Here is a 16,198-nt window from a genome sequence, read left to right on the forward strand (position 1 = left end):
GATGGTGAAATTCACCCGTGCAGAGGGCCAGCACCAAGCATTATTCCCCACTCAACAACTGGGGTTACACTAGTCCTTGACACGGGGTGACTCTCCCTGGAAGTACTGAATAGACCTCAACATTTGTCCTTTCTTAGCACTCCTCTAGTGGTTTGCTTGCTGACCTATGCCACAAGCCGTATACAAACAGCAGCTCCCCAGACTCTGCGTTAGCTCCGTGTATTTCACTGAGCGGCAAAGGGGGAACTTAGATACTCCAGTGATGACAGAGGAATTAAAAAAATACATTAGAGCTATGGTAGCTAAATTAGAGACAGACAGGCAGAGATGCTTCAGAAACACATTTAACAACTTTGCTACTACAGCAAGCCTTTCTTTTAAGTAGCACTAGCTGGAAAACCCTCAACAGGACCATTTTTTAAAAGGAAATACAGTTCCATCGGAAGTGAAATGCTTCAGAAATCAACATGATTTTGGCCAAAAAAATTTTTTTTTTCACAAAATTCTAATAATGCCAAAATATCCCATTTTGATATTTTTATTTTGAAATGATTTTTCTTTTTCTAATTTTGTATTTTATATATTATAAAATGAAACACGAAACCAAGCATTTCAATCAATGCTAACAATTTTTCCCCAGAATTCTGACGTTTTTGCATTTCATTCATATGAAAAATGAAGCCAGATTTCAAATAGCTTTATGAATTGTCATCCTCTGGCCAGCTCTACTTTTTAATGATCACAGTTAAGTAGCATATAAGTGCTTCAATATCAACTTTTTAGGCCCCGAAAGTCTCAATGTAAACACAATTAAGAAAAGTGCTTGTATTTATTCTGCTTTAGACTGAAAAGGTCTATAATCTTTATAATGAAAACCAACTCCCTGTCTGTTAACAGCTCACAGATTAGTTATCTGCCCAAGATCCAGACTGCTTCCTTTCTGACTCAAGGAAAAAAACAAAAAAAAGATGTTTTCAACAGATACTAGGTACTGTAAGGAGCTACTGCATGTCCTAGTCCAGGGGTTCTCAAACTGGGGGTTGGGACCCCTCAGGGGATCGCAAGGTTATCACGAGCTGTCAGCCTCCATCCCAAACCACACTTTGCAGCCACCATTTATAATGGTGTTAAATATATAAACAAGTGTTTTTAATTTATAAGGGGGGGTCGCACTCAGAGGCTTGCTGTGTGAAAGGGGTCACCAATATAAAAGTTTGAGAACCACTGTCCTAGTCACACTTACCAAACCAGCTTTAACCAGCATATCCAAAGCAGAAAGCAATTTTACAGCAAGTGTTAGACAGCAGAAGCCACCTAGCTCACCCAGTCCGTATCTTGCACGCTTCGAGAAGGAAAATAATTTCATTTGGTGGCAGAAAAATAATGCACCCTGTCCTCCACTCTCACCAGTTTTACACTGGCGCTACGCCATTGACTTCAGTGGAATTAAGCCTGCATAATTGAATGAAGAATCAGGTCCAATATTTCCTCACGTTGGGAGATCAGGATCCATTTCTGCCTTGTGCTGGTTTATAATTCAGATTTCTAAGAAGCTGAGGTGGCTTTAGCCAGAGAATTTGGGGTTCAAGTTAATACAACTGGCAGAGAATGGAGGTTTCTTTTTACCTCAAGTCAGAGCACTAAAGCTTTGGAAACTGTTTTTGGAGTAGAAGGTGCTGAGTTCTATGCCCTACGTCTCAACCGTGCAGAGAAGCTGCTCACTGTGGAGTGTCTGCCTAAGATATTTGTTACATTGGACAGTAAACTGCTTGCCAAGAGGGCGGTATCCTCTCATATGGAGGCACGGTGCTTGAATGTTCCCTGAATCTGTTTGCTGCAGCTCATCTCCCAGAAAGACATGTCACAGAGCACAGTCGTAGCTATTCAGTCTCAGAAGTCTAGACTATAGACTATGACATTTACCTCCAACACTCAAAGAAGTGACATCACTCATTGGTAGGGAATAATAGACAAGAATTAGCCCTGTGCACCTCTCTTCCATGGTAGTACAAGCTATTGGTATAGAGAGAGTGACAAGCTTGAAACTAGAGAATCCACTGGGGAGAACGTCACTTGCATGTAGTGTGAATTTACTGTCCACTGAAGCCTTCTGGTTAATCTCCTGATGCCCTGTAAGCACTCCAAGCTTGCTACAGTATGGCCTGAAATCCTGGGCTGCCAAAGAAGCAACCAAGTACAACAGAGTGGTGGTGCACTGCAAGGTACAGTTTTCATTCAAACTAAGGAACTTCTCACTTGGGTTGAGGGGAAAAAATATATTTTATTTATTTTCATCATGGGATGTTTGGGATTCCTAAAAAGAAAATATTAAACAACCTAATAGGGTTTACAGGCCAGGCAGGGTGCAGGGCATGTAGTCGTTTTAACAAGAGGCTCTAAGTTATGTCTAGGGCAGTGATACTCAGACCTCAGTGATTCAGGAGTCAAATGAGCGATCAACATTACCCAAAAGAGCCACAATAGTGTGAATTGTTTCATTTACTATTTATTTATTTTTTCCTCACAGCAAAATGACTGATCAAGTATTCTACAATTGGCTGATAACATACTTAAAGCATCCTGATTGGTTAATTATTAAATCACACAGTATTTTAATATCATGTGCAGCAAAGAGCCGCAGGAGGCAAAGAGCCATTTGCGTCTCTCAGGCCTCAATCTGAGGCCTGGTCTACACATGGGGGTTGGAGGGGGTTGGGGAGAGAGAATATCGATCTAAGATATGCAACTTCAGCTACGAGAATAGCGTAGCTGAAGTCGACGTATCTTAGATCAACTTAGAATCACGTACTTCGCGTCCTCGCGGTGCAGGATCGATGGCCACCACTCTGCTTCCACCTCTCGCCCTGGTGGAGTTCTGGAGTCGATGGGGAGTGCGTTTGGGAATTGATTTATCGCATCTAGACGAGAAGCGGTACATCGATCCCCGATAGATCGATCACTACCCGCCGATCCGGCGAGTAGTGTAGACGTACCCTGAGTATCACTGCTCTAGGAGCTCTGCAAGATCCAGGTCAGGAGGAAATTTACAGTTTCTCCTACTGCCAAGTAAATGGCTCTCAAATGTCCCATTTGCACTACTCAGAAGTTTCTCAAAGGCAGCTGGCCTCTTGTTCATAGACTGTTCCTCAGCCAGGTCACTCTATATTTGACTGGATAATAGAAAAGGAAGAAGGCAACATTTGCTAGATTGAATCAAATGAGCAACACTGCTTAAATCTCATCTATAAAGCAGCAATTGTTGGAAAGCTACCATCAATTACCCTTGCGAAAGAGACTTCCAGTACAACAAAAGCCAACAACAGCAACAACAAAAACCCCTGCCATCTGATTTTCAGTTTAACAGAGGAATTTAGAAAGAACTTACCTCAGTGTGAACTGGTCCTCCGTTGAATTTCTATTAATAGACACAAGAAAAGTCAAAATATCACCTTGTTTGACAGTCTTTGGTATATATTGGATGGCGATGTTGTTATCCAACCTCATTTCACTTAAGGAAGGGCCACCATATGTCTGGTAAAGGAAAACACTTCCAATTCTCTGCAAAGGAGGTACTGATTCATCAATATCGTTGCCTCCCAGTCTGATCCCATTACTTTTCCTTACATCCTCTTTAGTGCACTCCCCGGTCTCGTCCCCCGGCTGGATGGTGTAGTAAAGTTCCACAGGGCTCCCTTCAGATTGATCCGTCGTTTTCTTGCGGCCGGACACCACCGTGGGGGGGTTAAACCAGCTCGGCAGGAGTTCCAACTCGGCCACGCACAATCCCAGATCCCCCTTCAGCCTGCAGCTGCCTCGGACTTCCCTCGTCTCGCGGAAGGCAAACACCCGCAGGCAAGGCAGCCTCTCCGTGGTACTGTAGTCATCCCAGTCCCTGCCCACAATGTAGAACAGGATCTGGACTCTGGGCTTGCTCAGGTAAATTTTGTCACTCATGATATAGGCTTTGAGTTTCCAATTAAAGGAAAACTTGTTGGTGGATCCAAATGGATTTGAAGACAACATTAGGTCCTGCGGCACTATTTGTTCAACGGAAAAGGGTCCATAGCTGGCATTTAATACAGGTGGCCTCTTGGATTTATAGATTAGGAAGGACTCCACCCGGGATTGCAAACTAGAGTTCCTCATGATATCCTGGTTGGCTTCCTTAAGAAAGAAGGAAACGTCCGCATTGTGGATATGATAGCTCACAGGCAGATAAGTTGGCAGCAAAGAAAATCTCTGTATACTCTCCAGGATGCCTCGACTCTCGGTTACTGTTGAAAGGAAAGGAGAGTTTAGAAGTTCAAAATGCTAAAGAAAATTTGGAAACATTCAGCATCAGGATGCGATCTGATGCAATCTGAGCCCATGTCACAACATGACTCTTGTGGGAACCTGGAGTATTTGGAAAGGCAGACAGAAAGTAAGTGACCTGCTTTCATTTTTGTTTCAGTGTTCTCAATTATATCAGGCACATAGAAATATCTTACAATTATTCCCCAAATTGTTGGATAAAGAGTTAGTGGGAGTAGTACAACAGCGATGCTTAGATATCCCGGCCAAGACTAAACCCTGTTATGCAAGACATAGTACATACACATAGTAAGAGACAGTCCCTACAAGAGGTTACAGACTAAATAGTCAAGGCAAACAAAGGGGAAGCAAAACCAGAGAGTGAAAGAGATTTTCCAAAGGTCAAACAGCATGCTAGAGGCAGAGGTGGGAATAGGCCAGGGAGACCCATCCAGTCCTGTCTACTGGATCACACTCTCTCTCCTACTTGTTACACACATGTACTTATTTTGAAATATTTGTGTGAATTTAGTCCAACCTGGCACCTCTGGGACTGAAGCCCTTTATTTATGCCTGACGGATTAGTGCCCATCGCTGCAGAATCTAAGGATGGGAATTCCCAAAGCGTTTTGCACTAGCTTAACTCTGCTCATCTAGGAGCCAGTGGGAGTATTACAAGCACTCTCACTACAAAGTGCCTTATGACGATCCTAAAGGGACCGTCTCTCAGGCATTATTAAGCCAAGGTGCTAGTATTGATAATGGCTACAGAAACTTTAGCCTCTAGGAAGCTGACGTGAATCCATCCCAGGCTGGTAGTGACCAGGTGACTGTTGTTTTATGGCCTATAAGGGTATGTTAATGTAGCATTTTGGAGCGAGACTCCCAGCCCTGGTTGACAGACTTGGGCTAGCAGGCTTGCGATAGCGATCTACTAAAAATAGCTCTACAGACAGTGCTTTGAAGTTGCAGCTTGGGCTGGAGCTCATGCTCTGAAGCTTAAAGAGGGGGCTGGGCTTCAGAGCCCAAGATCCAACTAGAACAGCAATTTCAAAGCACTGTCTAAAGAGCTAATTGTAGAGCACTAGCCCAGTGTTTCTCAAACTGGGGTCACCGCTTGTGTAGGGAAATCCCCTGACAGGCCAGGCTGGTTTGTTTACCTGCCCCGTCCGCAGGTCCGGCCGATAACAGCTCCCACTGGCCGCGGTTCGCTGCTCAGGGCCAATGGGGGCTGCTGAAAGCAACGCGAGCCGAGGGACGTACTGACCGTCGCTTCCAGCAGCCCCCATTGCGGCCAGTGGGAGCCGCGATCGGCCAGACCTGCGGACAGGGCAGGTAAACAAACCAGCCCAGCCTGCCAGGGGCTTTCCCTGAACAAGCGGCGACCCCAGTTTGAGAAACACTGCTCTAGCCCCTGTCCATCGATCCGTGTTGGGAAGCTCTCTGTATACACACCCTGAGATGGATTCTTTATCCAGGTCCTAATGGACAACTATCCATATCACAGAAAGCACCACTACTGGCATCCTCCTTGGCCGTCCTAGCAGAGAGTATTAGAAATGAATGGACCTGGAGGCTCAAATAACCTCTCATTCCTAAGGATATGGACTGGGGGGAAGAGGGGGCACACAGAGCCCTTGCCATGAGTAGGGCAAATGGAGGCCAATGGTACAAATGGAAGCAGACACACACAACCCCCGGCACATGGTCACATGCTGGAGGGGTTTACAGAGGCTCCCTGAAATAGATGGGGATTGGAGGGTGACACCCAGGGAATGGAGAAGTGCAAGGGCTCCTGGTGTATGCAATGTGCTCAGCCTATGGATGCAACAAAGTGTGTAACCCTTTAGTGAATTTAACCCTCGTAACACCCCGGGGAGGCAGGGGAGGGCAATTCTATTCATTTTACAGGCAGGGAGCAGAGACACTCAATGACACGCCCAAGGTGTCACAGGCAACCTGTGACAAAGCAGGGAACTAAAGATGGATCTTCAGAGGCCCAGGTTAGCACCCTAAGCACTCGGCCAGTCCTTCCTCCTCTACAGAGTTTGGGGTCAAAGTACTCAAATGTCAGCCGTTATAATGGCTAAAAAGAGTGAGCGCCCTAGAACTATTCCCCTGAATGATGCCATGAGGGGGAAAACAACCCACATTCACAGGAGTCTGAAAAACTTAACTGGCAAAAGCCCCAGAGTGCACTGGGGGGATAAAAGTCTTTTTAGTAATGGTGCGGTTACATTCTTGTGTACTCTGCTGCCAGCAGGCTTTATGACATCCCTTTGTGCTGTTTATGTTTGTGTTAAAGGCTTGCATAATTAAACACTAAAAGGTTGAGAAAAGATCAGCACGCTGATACAACCCGTGTAAACAGCATTGTGGCTTAGAGTCACCAGAAAGCCCCTGCAGATCACAGGCCTACTTTGACAAGGAAAGAAGCTGGAATGCTGAATTGCCTCTCCAAACATCTCCTCACTGATGCCCTGAGGGGTTGGAAGACCTGGCAGGCTACCATTTCAACTGCGCATTGAAAGAAGTACCCAGAACTCTGCTAGACTAGCGACCCTGATTTCAAAGTTCTACAGCCCTGGCCCCCATAAAATGTAACTATACTACTGTACTCGGTCGTGGTTTGGATCATTAGTATAGAATACCACAGACATTTGTTTTTATACAGGGACACAGCAGTGCTGCTGTCCCCAATTCTTGGGGTGTCATAGTTTAAAAAGTCAGAAGAGGCCACTGTGGTCATCTATTCTGACCTTCTGCATACAACAGGTCATAGCACTTCCCTGAATTAATTCCTGTTTGAACTAGAGCATATCTTTGGGGGGCGGGGAGGGGGAAATTCATTCTTGCTTCAAAATTGCCAGCGATGGAGAATACACCACAACCCCTGGTAAGTTGTTCCAATGATTAATTACCCTGACTGTTAAAATGTACACCTTTTATTTCTAGTCTGATTTTGTCTAGTTTCAACTTCCATGTCTAGAATCAACTTCCATGAATGACCTTGAACAATGACTCTGCAGTCAGCGCAGATGCCTATCGGTGCTGTAGCTGTCATACTAGTTAAAGAAGCATTTATAGGGGCTCCCAGTGATCAGTGGTGAGCACCAGAGTCTTTTGTATAAAGCATGAGGGTTGCTATGTATTTGACTCTGCAAGAACTCAAAATTCTCATGTCGGGTATCACCTGAAAATCATGAAATTTTAAAAAATAAATAAATCTAGAGTTTTTTTATTTGCCTTCAGGTTTTAATGGTTCACATTTTAAAGCTTTTCTCTATAACCTTGAGGGCTTGAAACTTATTTTTTTTTTTCAACAGAGGAAGTTGAGATTCTTGTGTAATCACATGACTTCAGGAGCTGGGAATTTAAGAAAAACTCCACCAAATAGCACAAGACTTGTGATAAAAGTCACAAGAGTTGGCAGCATTGCTCTCTGATTCTGATTCTCTTCTCACTTACACCAGTGTAAATCTAGAGTAACCTCCCTGAAGTCAATAGGCCTGATTCTGATCTCTCTCACACTGATGCAACTCCACTGACTTTAATGGTGCCGCTTCCAGATTTGGTGCAAGTGATATTACTATCTGGCCTAATGGAGTTCGAACCATTGTCAAGCCACTCTATGTGAGAGAAGAATAATTCATGCTACATCCATAATGAAGAATCGCTACACAAAACATGTGATCTTTAAACCTAGAGTGAAATTCACCCCCTAACACCATGCCTAAGCACCACTTATGTCCCACTTAAATCTCTCTTGTTAGGGATTATGCGGTTCTTAAGCGGTTAGTAAACTTTGGTGTGGCTTTCTGCACAGAGGTGAATATCACCCCTAGAGATACATCCCCACAGTATGACAGTGTATCTAGCAGGGACCTGCAGGAGTCAGTCCTGTGTCCAGTACTATTCCATTTTTTCATTAATGACTTGGATAATGGGAGTAGAGAGTATGCTTACAAACAGGGGCGGCTCTAGGGATTTTGCCGCCCCAAGCACGGCAGGCAGGCTGCCTTCGGTGGCTTGCCTGCGGGAGGTCCACCGAAGCCACGGGACCAGCGGACCCTCCGCAGGCAAGCCACCAAAGGCAGCCTGCCTGCCGCCCTCGCGGCGACCGGCAGAGCGCCCCCCGCAGCTTGCCGCTCCAAGCACATGCTTGGCGTACTGGGGCCTGGAGCCGCCCCTGCTTACAAAACGTGCAGATGACAGCTGGGAGGGGTTGCAAGCATTTTGGAAGATAGGGTTGGAATTCAAAATGACCTTGGAAAATTGGAGTATTTGTCTGAATTCAACAAAATGAAATTCAATAAAGATATGTGCAAAGTATTTAAGTTAGGAAGGAAAAATCAAATATACAACTTCAAAATGTAGAATAACTGGCTAGATGGTTATAAGTCAACAATGTGATGAAGTTGTGACAAGGCTAATATCATTCTGGGGTGTATTAATAGGAGCCCTGTATGTTAGACATGGGAGATAATTGTACTGTTCTATTCGGTAGTGGAGAGGCCTCAGCTGGAGTACTGCGCCCAGTTCTGGACACCAAACTTTAGGAAAGCAGTGGACAAATCAGAGAGTCCAGAGGAGAGCAACAAAAATGATGAAAGATTAGAAAACCTGGCCTATAAAGAAGGGTTAAAAAACAGGACATGTTTAGTCTGAGAAAAGAAGACTGCAGGGTGGGGGTGGGGGTAACCTGATAACAGTCTTTAAATGTGTTACGGGCTGTTCTAAAGAGGAATGTGATCAGTTGTTCTCCGCTCCACTTAAGTTAGGACAAGAAATAATGGGCTTAATCTGCAGCAAGGAGGATTTAGGTTAGAGAGTAGGAAAAAACTCCAACTCCAAGGGTAGTTAAGTTCTGGACTAAGCTTCCAAGGGAGGCTGTGGAATCCCCATCACTGGACGTTTTTAAGAACAGGTTGGACGAACACCTGTCGGGGATGATCTAGGTTTACTGGGTCCTGCCTAAGTGCACAGGGGTGGATTTGATGACTTCTTGAGGTCTCTTTCAGCCCTATCGGTCTATTATTTGATGATTGAGCCTAATCATCATTTACATTAAAACCCTCTTGTATCTCTCTGGCAATGAAAAGGGGCCTTACAGTGACTGTAAATAGCATTTACACTCGTTTTAAAGCCCTTTTAACATTGCCAGAGCGGTATAAGGGGGCCTTAATGTAAATGACAATCAGGACCTATGGTATTTACTTGCTGTTGCTTAACCCTACCTGAGCCAAGAACTACATTAGTGCCACTGAACAATGTATGCTGTGTGCCACTGGGCACGAAAAGAACATTTTCAATGATACTGAGCTTCTCTTACTGCCAGATATCTATCTTAACTGTGCTGTCGAGCAATTACCTGAGGCAGGCTATCATATTAAGGAATAAGCTCTCCATCCTTTCTAGGAACTGTCAGTCCTGAAGAGCAAAGACACACACTGTTAAACAATAATACGAGTGGCAAATACCGTCCAACTTTTCCTGTTTGAACATCTGACCTTCGTACTCAAGGACGCACACCCTAATTGAGCCATAAATTGCATATTCTTCTGAGGCAACCTCAGATCCTTATACTTATTCACAAGAGCAACAAGGGGTCAACACGGATGTCATTCAAAGAGAACCAATTTCCAAAGCTTTATTCCACAAATGCTTTATTACTCTTCACTTGGCTTGCCATCTGACCTAAATATTTATTGTCTGGACAAGTATTGAGTTGACCTGAACTGATGTTAGTTACTCTGAGCCACCAAAATACCAATTACATTCAGCAATTCACTGCAAAAGGCTAAAATAGGCTCATTATCCTGAAGCCCCCGGGGAAGGAGTTATTAGTACCTAAGAATGCAAATTCCAATCAGAAATGTCCAACAGCTGCAACTTGGAAAACGCCTCCCAACATGAAAAATAAACATGACACAAATGCAGTGGGAGCATTTTGCATTTTATTAAGAAAAAAATCTATATGGTGGTTGTATCATGGCAGTGAAATTATGGTTATGGCTGATGAGCATTTCCAGTCTAGATGCCACAGGACCCACCCCTGCAGGGGTGCCCTCAGTGCAATAGCTGTTAGCAATAGGGCCAGTGGGTGTGACGCCATGTGGATCCACTGGCCACTGACCTGCTGGTGGGTGACAGGAGGATCGCAAAGGCCAGGGAGGCTACTGCGGTCATGACTGTCTGATGTCACATCACATGTTATGAGAGAATCATAAAGAGATGGTCTTGTGATTAAGGCACTGGGCTGGGACTCAGGAGATCTGAGAGTTCAATTCCTGGTGCTGCCATAGATTCCTTGGGTAAGTTATTTAACCTCTCTGTGCCACTGCTCCCTATCTGTAAAATGGGGATAATACTTCCTTTATCCCCACTTTTGTCTGTCTTGTCTGTTTAGATTGCAGGCACTTCAGAAAAGGGTTGTATCTTACTATGTGTTTGTGCAGCACCAAGCCTTGATCTCAGCTGAAGCCTCTAGGGCCTACTGTAATACAAACAAACCGTAATTAGCGAGAGAATCCTGTACATGCATATGAGGTAATTTAGTACCTGATTTTCTAGCAATGGTGCACCATTCTAGATGACCACATTATGGGCTATTACACAATAAAAAATGAGGCGAAGAGTCTAGTACATTATTATGTTTACACAGAATAAACATAACGGGTGGTAATACTTTATCCTCACTAATTCAGGAGTGAATATACTTTATGAGAGAGAATATTTCCTGCATATATTGAAAGTAATTAACAAAATATTAGTTGGCCAATCTCCCCACATCCCTGTCAAGTAGGTAACATGATCTCTATTTTACTGATGAGGAAACTGAAGCAGAGATGTTAAGTGATTTGCATATAGTCACAGAGAGAAGCACTATCAGAGCTGGCATTAGAACTCAACAGTCCCTCATCCTGCACTAGGATTGTTCAGTCCTGAGTGCACGTGGGTCAACGTATGGAAGGAAACTATACCTCCCTGTATATCTCTCTCTCTCACACACACTCTCTCCATCAGCCTCAAGTGAATTTTGCACAGGTCAGTGCACAGTTCTATTCTGACAGGAAATTGTGGTGATGCCATCTAAATAAAAGTGATATTCACATTGAGTGACTAGACAGATGCAATATTTAGATCCAGAGTCTGATCACTCTAGTCCAGGAGTGTTTGGCGACAGGGCCTTGATTCAGGCCTGTCTCCGATGTACACACCTACCCAAAACGGAATCATTAAAACATGTTCCAGAGACCCCACCATGGCTTTTTCATAATTCCAGTGCTGTGCGCAGTGCTGGTGTCTGTCTTAATGAGCCTGGTTGCCAGTTTTACAGTGACTTCCCAGCAGGGAAGTGAAGGCTGTTGACATGGTTTGTGACAGAGAAAGTGCTAATCAGCAGAAATAATCAGCCTGGGAGAAGCTGGCAACTATCACTGTAGTTTTAAAGCAGGTTTTATTCTTTATTAGAAGAAATTGTGTAGAGAAGATGTTGGTGTGTTTCATATTAATCCAATGTTATAATTAACAAAAAGCATTTGCCTGATACATTATGGAGCCTGCCTCAACCCTGCTCTGAATGTCTCCAGATACTCTCAGGCGTTCAATTGCTGAGCAGCACTTCCGTTTTCAGAAAACAGGTCACCAGCCTAGCTTCTTGTTTCATCATCATTAATCATTTCTGTTATCTTTAATGGTATTTTATGATCTGTGCCCAGCAGCTGGGATCATGCACTTTCCAGCCCTGCCCGTGCACACCTAGGCAGGAGAAGCATTGCTGCAAGGAGCCGGGCTCGCTCTCCACTCAGCCAATGTCGTATGGGGGGCCAGCAGGGCTTGGGACTACACCTCTCACAGCACTGCCAATGCATGGGGAAAGGAGGAGGGGGCCCTCAAGAGCCCCTCTCAGCACAGAGGGGAATGGGGGGGACGGGGGACAGGGAGCTCTCAGCCTTTGCAGAGTCTTCACTAGGAAAAAAAAGGTTTGTTCTGAACTCAAATGAGCTAACATGAGATTAAATCGTAGTGAGGACAAGGGCAGTTTGTAGCTTTAGGCAGGTGGATTTAAGCTCGAGGATCTGCAATATCTGACTGGCTAATTCATGCAAAAACTACAAAAGCAAAGAGCTTCCCCAGGGAGAGGGGAAACTGCTGGGTGAGCAGAATAACTGGGAGCCGAGGGTGGGCGAATGATCAGCTGGGAAGTGTGAACTAGGGGGGGAAGGAGCCTCAAATGAAGAGGAAATGGGGCAGGGAACAGGGGGTTGTGGGAAAGGAGAGCAGGGGTAATACTTACATTCTAGAATCCCTCTCCCCCACTACTGCCCCCCATCGAAGAATGAAATCAAAGCTCTATTTAAAAACAAACACACACACACACACAGATAAGTTTTGCCTGACAAGCTATGACACTTCACAGGGCACACCACCACCACATACCATCCTGTAAACAGCAGCAGTGCTAAAGGAGGTGGGGGGAGACCTTTACTTGCTGGTAATGAAATGAAGAGACACCCACGTCTTTTATATAGAGTAAACTGCACTTTCCCTTCAAGTGGCAGCATAGAAACTCCCCACCCCTGTCTTCATGTCTTTCAATCTTCATCTGTCTGTCTGCACTCACTGAGTGAACAAGTGAAGCTATTACAGACCTTTTGCCAGGTAATCCGCAATATGATCTCAGACAATTTTACCTGGCTTTGCAGCCAGACTAGTTCCTACGCCTGAAAGCTAAGGGGAAGGTTTCAACGCTGCCCTGCCCTTATGAGACATCTGTTCGGCAGCTCTACTCCTTGGACCCCCAACCCATCAGACCATTCCTCCAGCTACAGCCCCATTTATACACCGCGTGCTCGTTTTGCACTCCTCCTAACAGCCTGACGAAGAACCATTCAACACAGCCAAGCACTGAGGATGCAACTTGGAGCGAGCACGTGAGTGAATGCGCAGAGTCTTCAATTTTTATTCCTCTCGCATTCCGATCACAACTCTCCTCCCCTCCCCTCCGCAGGCAGAATGGGGAACTTCATTAAGTTATTTTATATTAAAGCTAGCAGAGTGGCTCACCTCATAATTTTTTAAAATTGTTTAGTTTAATGTCTAATTAGCTGAGGGATTAAAAATCACTCTCCCCTCCCTTTCCATAGGACAATGCTTTTTCAGAGGCTGTAAATCAGAGGTTATTTTGGCTAGAAGCGCAACGGAAGAGGGGAAGGGGACAGACTGTATTTAAAACACCCGGTGCAGCTGGGTCCACTGGTTTCAAGGTTGTTGGGCAGCAGCAGACTGGTCCACTCGCTGCTTCTCCCTACCAGCAAGCCAGGGATGTGTACTGAATACAAATCAGCTTGCGCTGGAAGCTGACAGCAGCTTTGCAAACAGCCAAAGGCCAAAAATTCAAACCGTTCTACACTTTATCTGAGGAGACTTCTAATCAGCACAAACAACAACTGTCTCCAACACCTAGCTTGAGCTCTGTACCGCCATCTGGGTTTGACCATGAGAATTTAATAAGGATTCTAAAGTATGGCAAATTAAAACAAAGAGAACCTGAACCGCCAACTTGATTGTTCTCATACAAACTAGGCAGGTTTCCGCAAAGGAGCTTGTTGTAGAAACCAGGGTTGTGTGTGTCATATGGAGGGTCACAGAAAATTAAGGCCCAGGGTAAAGTGGGATTTTTTAAAGCTCACAGAGGAATCCCTAAGCACCCTGTACGGCAAGGGAGATCAGAAATGAGAGTCAACCTCCCCTTTGCATGAGAATGCATGGGGCTGCATGCAACTGTGCTCTGAAAACAATCCTTATTCGTTTCACTTGGAACAGGGCAGTGAGCCCAGGCTGGTATGAACCAATCCGGAGGAGCAAAGCCACCTGAATAGTCTAGAGAATCATCACCGAGTTCACTCGGTGTTTCTCCTTGTTCAGTGCTGAATCAAGTCAGTGGTGACGGGTGACGGGTGTGCAATTTAAAGGCATAATAACATCAGGACAAATGCAACTCAACTTCCATATCCTCACTATTAACTGATCATTTGCATGCAGCTGTGCTGAACTCAACCAGACAGTGACTGAAGCAAACATTGTCTTTGATTTGATCTGCAGGAGTTCAAATTTCATGTCTGGGGACAAAAAAAAACAAACCCACCCCAAATCTTAGTGCAAGTCTTGCGTAAAACAATTTCACCTGTTTTTTTGTATTGCAACCATGTGAAACTATATATTTTGCATGTAAAGCCATAAAATCACCACTGAATTTTTCAGAACTGGGCCCAGTTTTGCTTCCATAGCTAAAAAATCTCAGCAAATCTTTCTGTGAACCTGGTCTGAGAAGCTCAGTTTGGCTGCAAAATATATATTGTCTAAAGCACCTGTTATCTTAGTAACAACAGGGAGTCTGGGGCACCTTAAAGACTAACAGATTTATTTGGTCATAAGCTTTCGTGGGTAAAAACCCACTTCTTCAGACTGGACTCCTTGTTGTTTCTGCGGATACAGACTAACACGGCTACCCCCTGATACTTGTTATCTTAGTATTTACTTTGGGCATCTTAGCTGATTATATATGAACTCTTTTGAATTCAGTAGCTCCAAAGTTAAATGATCTTTTCATTGCCATAGGAGAGACTAACTTCAAGATTCCAATGTGCAATACTGAAATCCATACCTCTCCAAATGATGCATATCAGGTCAATAAGGCAGCTGAGTTCCTGTGGTGTTGAACTGAGTAGCTTTGTCAAACTGTAGGATCAATTTTCTTGGCCCCATAAGCAGCGAAGGAATTTTTTTTTAAAAATAGAGGCACATGCAAAAGACTCTGGCAGGCTACGTCTGTGAGAGCACATCTTTTTTCCACTCAACCTTACATTCCTTTTGCTGATGCTTGTAGCATCCTGGGGATAGGAAGGTTTCATCATACATTGTTGCAAACTCTGGGTCACGAATCTGGAAGGGATGTCACCAAGCACTGAAGTCACTAGCCTGGGAGATGCTAAGGTGAAGAGGAAGCAAGATGAGCTCTCACAGACGTAGCCTGCCAGAGTCTTTTGCTTGCATCTATTTTTCCCCCTCTCTACTACCCCCAGATAACCCTTCTTAGGTTTTACACAAGCCAAGTGCATGCTGGGACAGGGGACAGGCGTCAGGCCACTGGCAGTTTTGTTAAGTGCTGTATGGATGCCCATGCAACACAGACAGGATCAAGGAAGCACATGGTTTAGGTATCTCACTATTGAGTCTCAGAGCAGATCCTCAGCTGCTGTAAATTGTCATAGTTCCACTGAAGTCAGCAGCATTCTGACAATTTATACCAGCTGAGGATCTGCCCTTCAGTGTTTTGCTTTAAGGAGATGATCCCCCTCCCAGTAAACTGGAACACAACAGTACAGGCCAATTCCCAATGCTGTACTTAAAACTGGAGCTATTATTTTCGAAACCCTTAAATCTTAGCCTGTACTCGGTCACCCATGCTGTGGATGGATTGTTGAGGATTTCCCCTCAGTGGGCACCTAGGAAGAGATGCCATATGAGGATCGTTCTCTCTCTTTTCCCCTCACTAACTCTGCCCATGACTGACATTGTTTTAAAAAATAGTTGTCACTGGTGGGAGAAGCAAAAGTCTTTGCAAGCCATTGAATATGCAAACCAGTAACTTGATAAATCTTCAGAAGAGGCAGCAGATTCAGTCTCCTTTTGTACAGCACACACTTCTGCATATGACATATCCGAGAACGTCCTACCACACACATGCTGCACCTGCCTCTCAGGAAGTTCAGACAGCTTCCCCACTAGAGCTACACTGGACTAGAACAGTAATACTCTGCAGTCTAGCCAAGACACTGAGAGCTTGATTCCTTTCACACCGTGAAATAGTAGCTCTTGGACAACTGCAAAACAGCTGTCC

The 16,198-nt window shown here is 44.6% G+C and overlaps 1 protein-coding gene across 10 annotated transcripts in view; it reads right to left on the bottom strand.

Moving 5' to 3' along the window:
* The window catches only part of TMEM132D (transmembrane protein 132D), a 428,384-nt gene that overhangs the window by 294,982 nt on the left and 117,204 nt on the right, over positions 1–16,198 (bottom strand). For all 10 annotated transcript variants that reach the window (XM_039505741.1, XM_039505734.1, XM_039505733.1 and 7 more), the window contains one exon: positions 3,386–4,274. In XM_039505741.1, the coding sequence (XP_039361675.1) occupies positions 3,386–4,146 (761 nt within the window). In that variant the 5' untranslated portion in view covers positions 4,147–4,274. The remainder of the gene's footprint in view (positions 1–3,385; positions 4,275–16,198) is intronic.

Source organism: Mauremys reevesii, linkage group 18 (genome assembly GCF_016161935.1).
Source record: "Mauremys reevesii isolate NIE-2019 linkage group 18, ASM1616193v1, whole genome shotgun sequence".
In the NCBI taxonomy this organism is placed as follows: domain Eukaryota; kingdom Metazoa; phylum Chordata; order Testudines; family Geoemydidae; genus Mauremys; species Mauremys reevesii.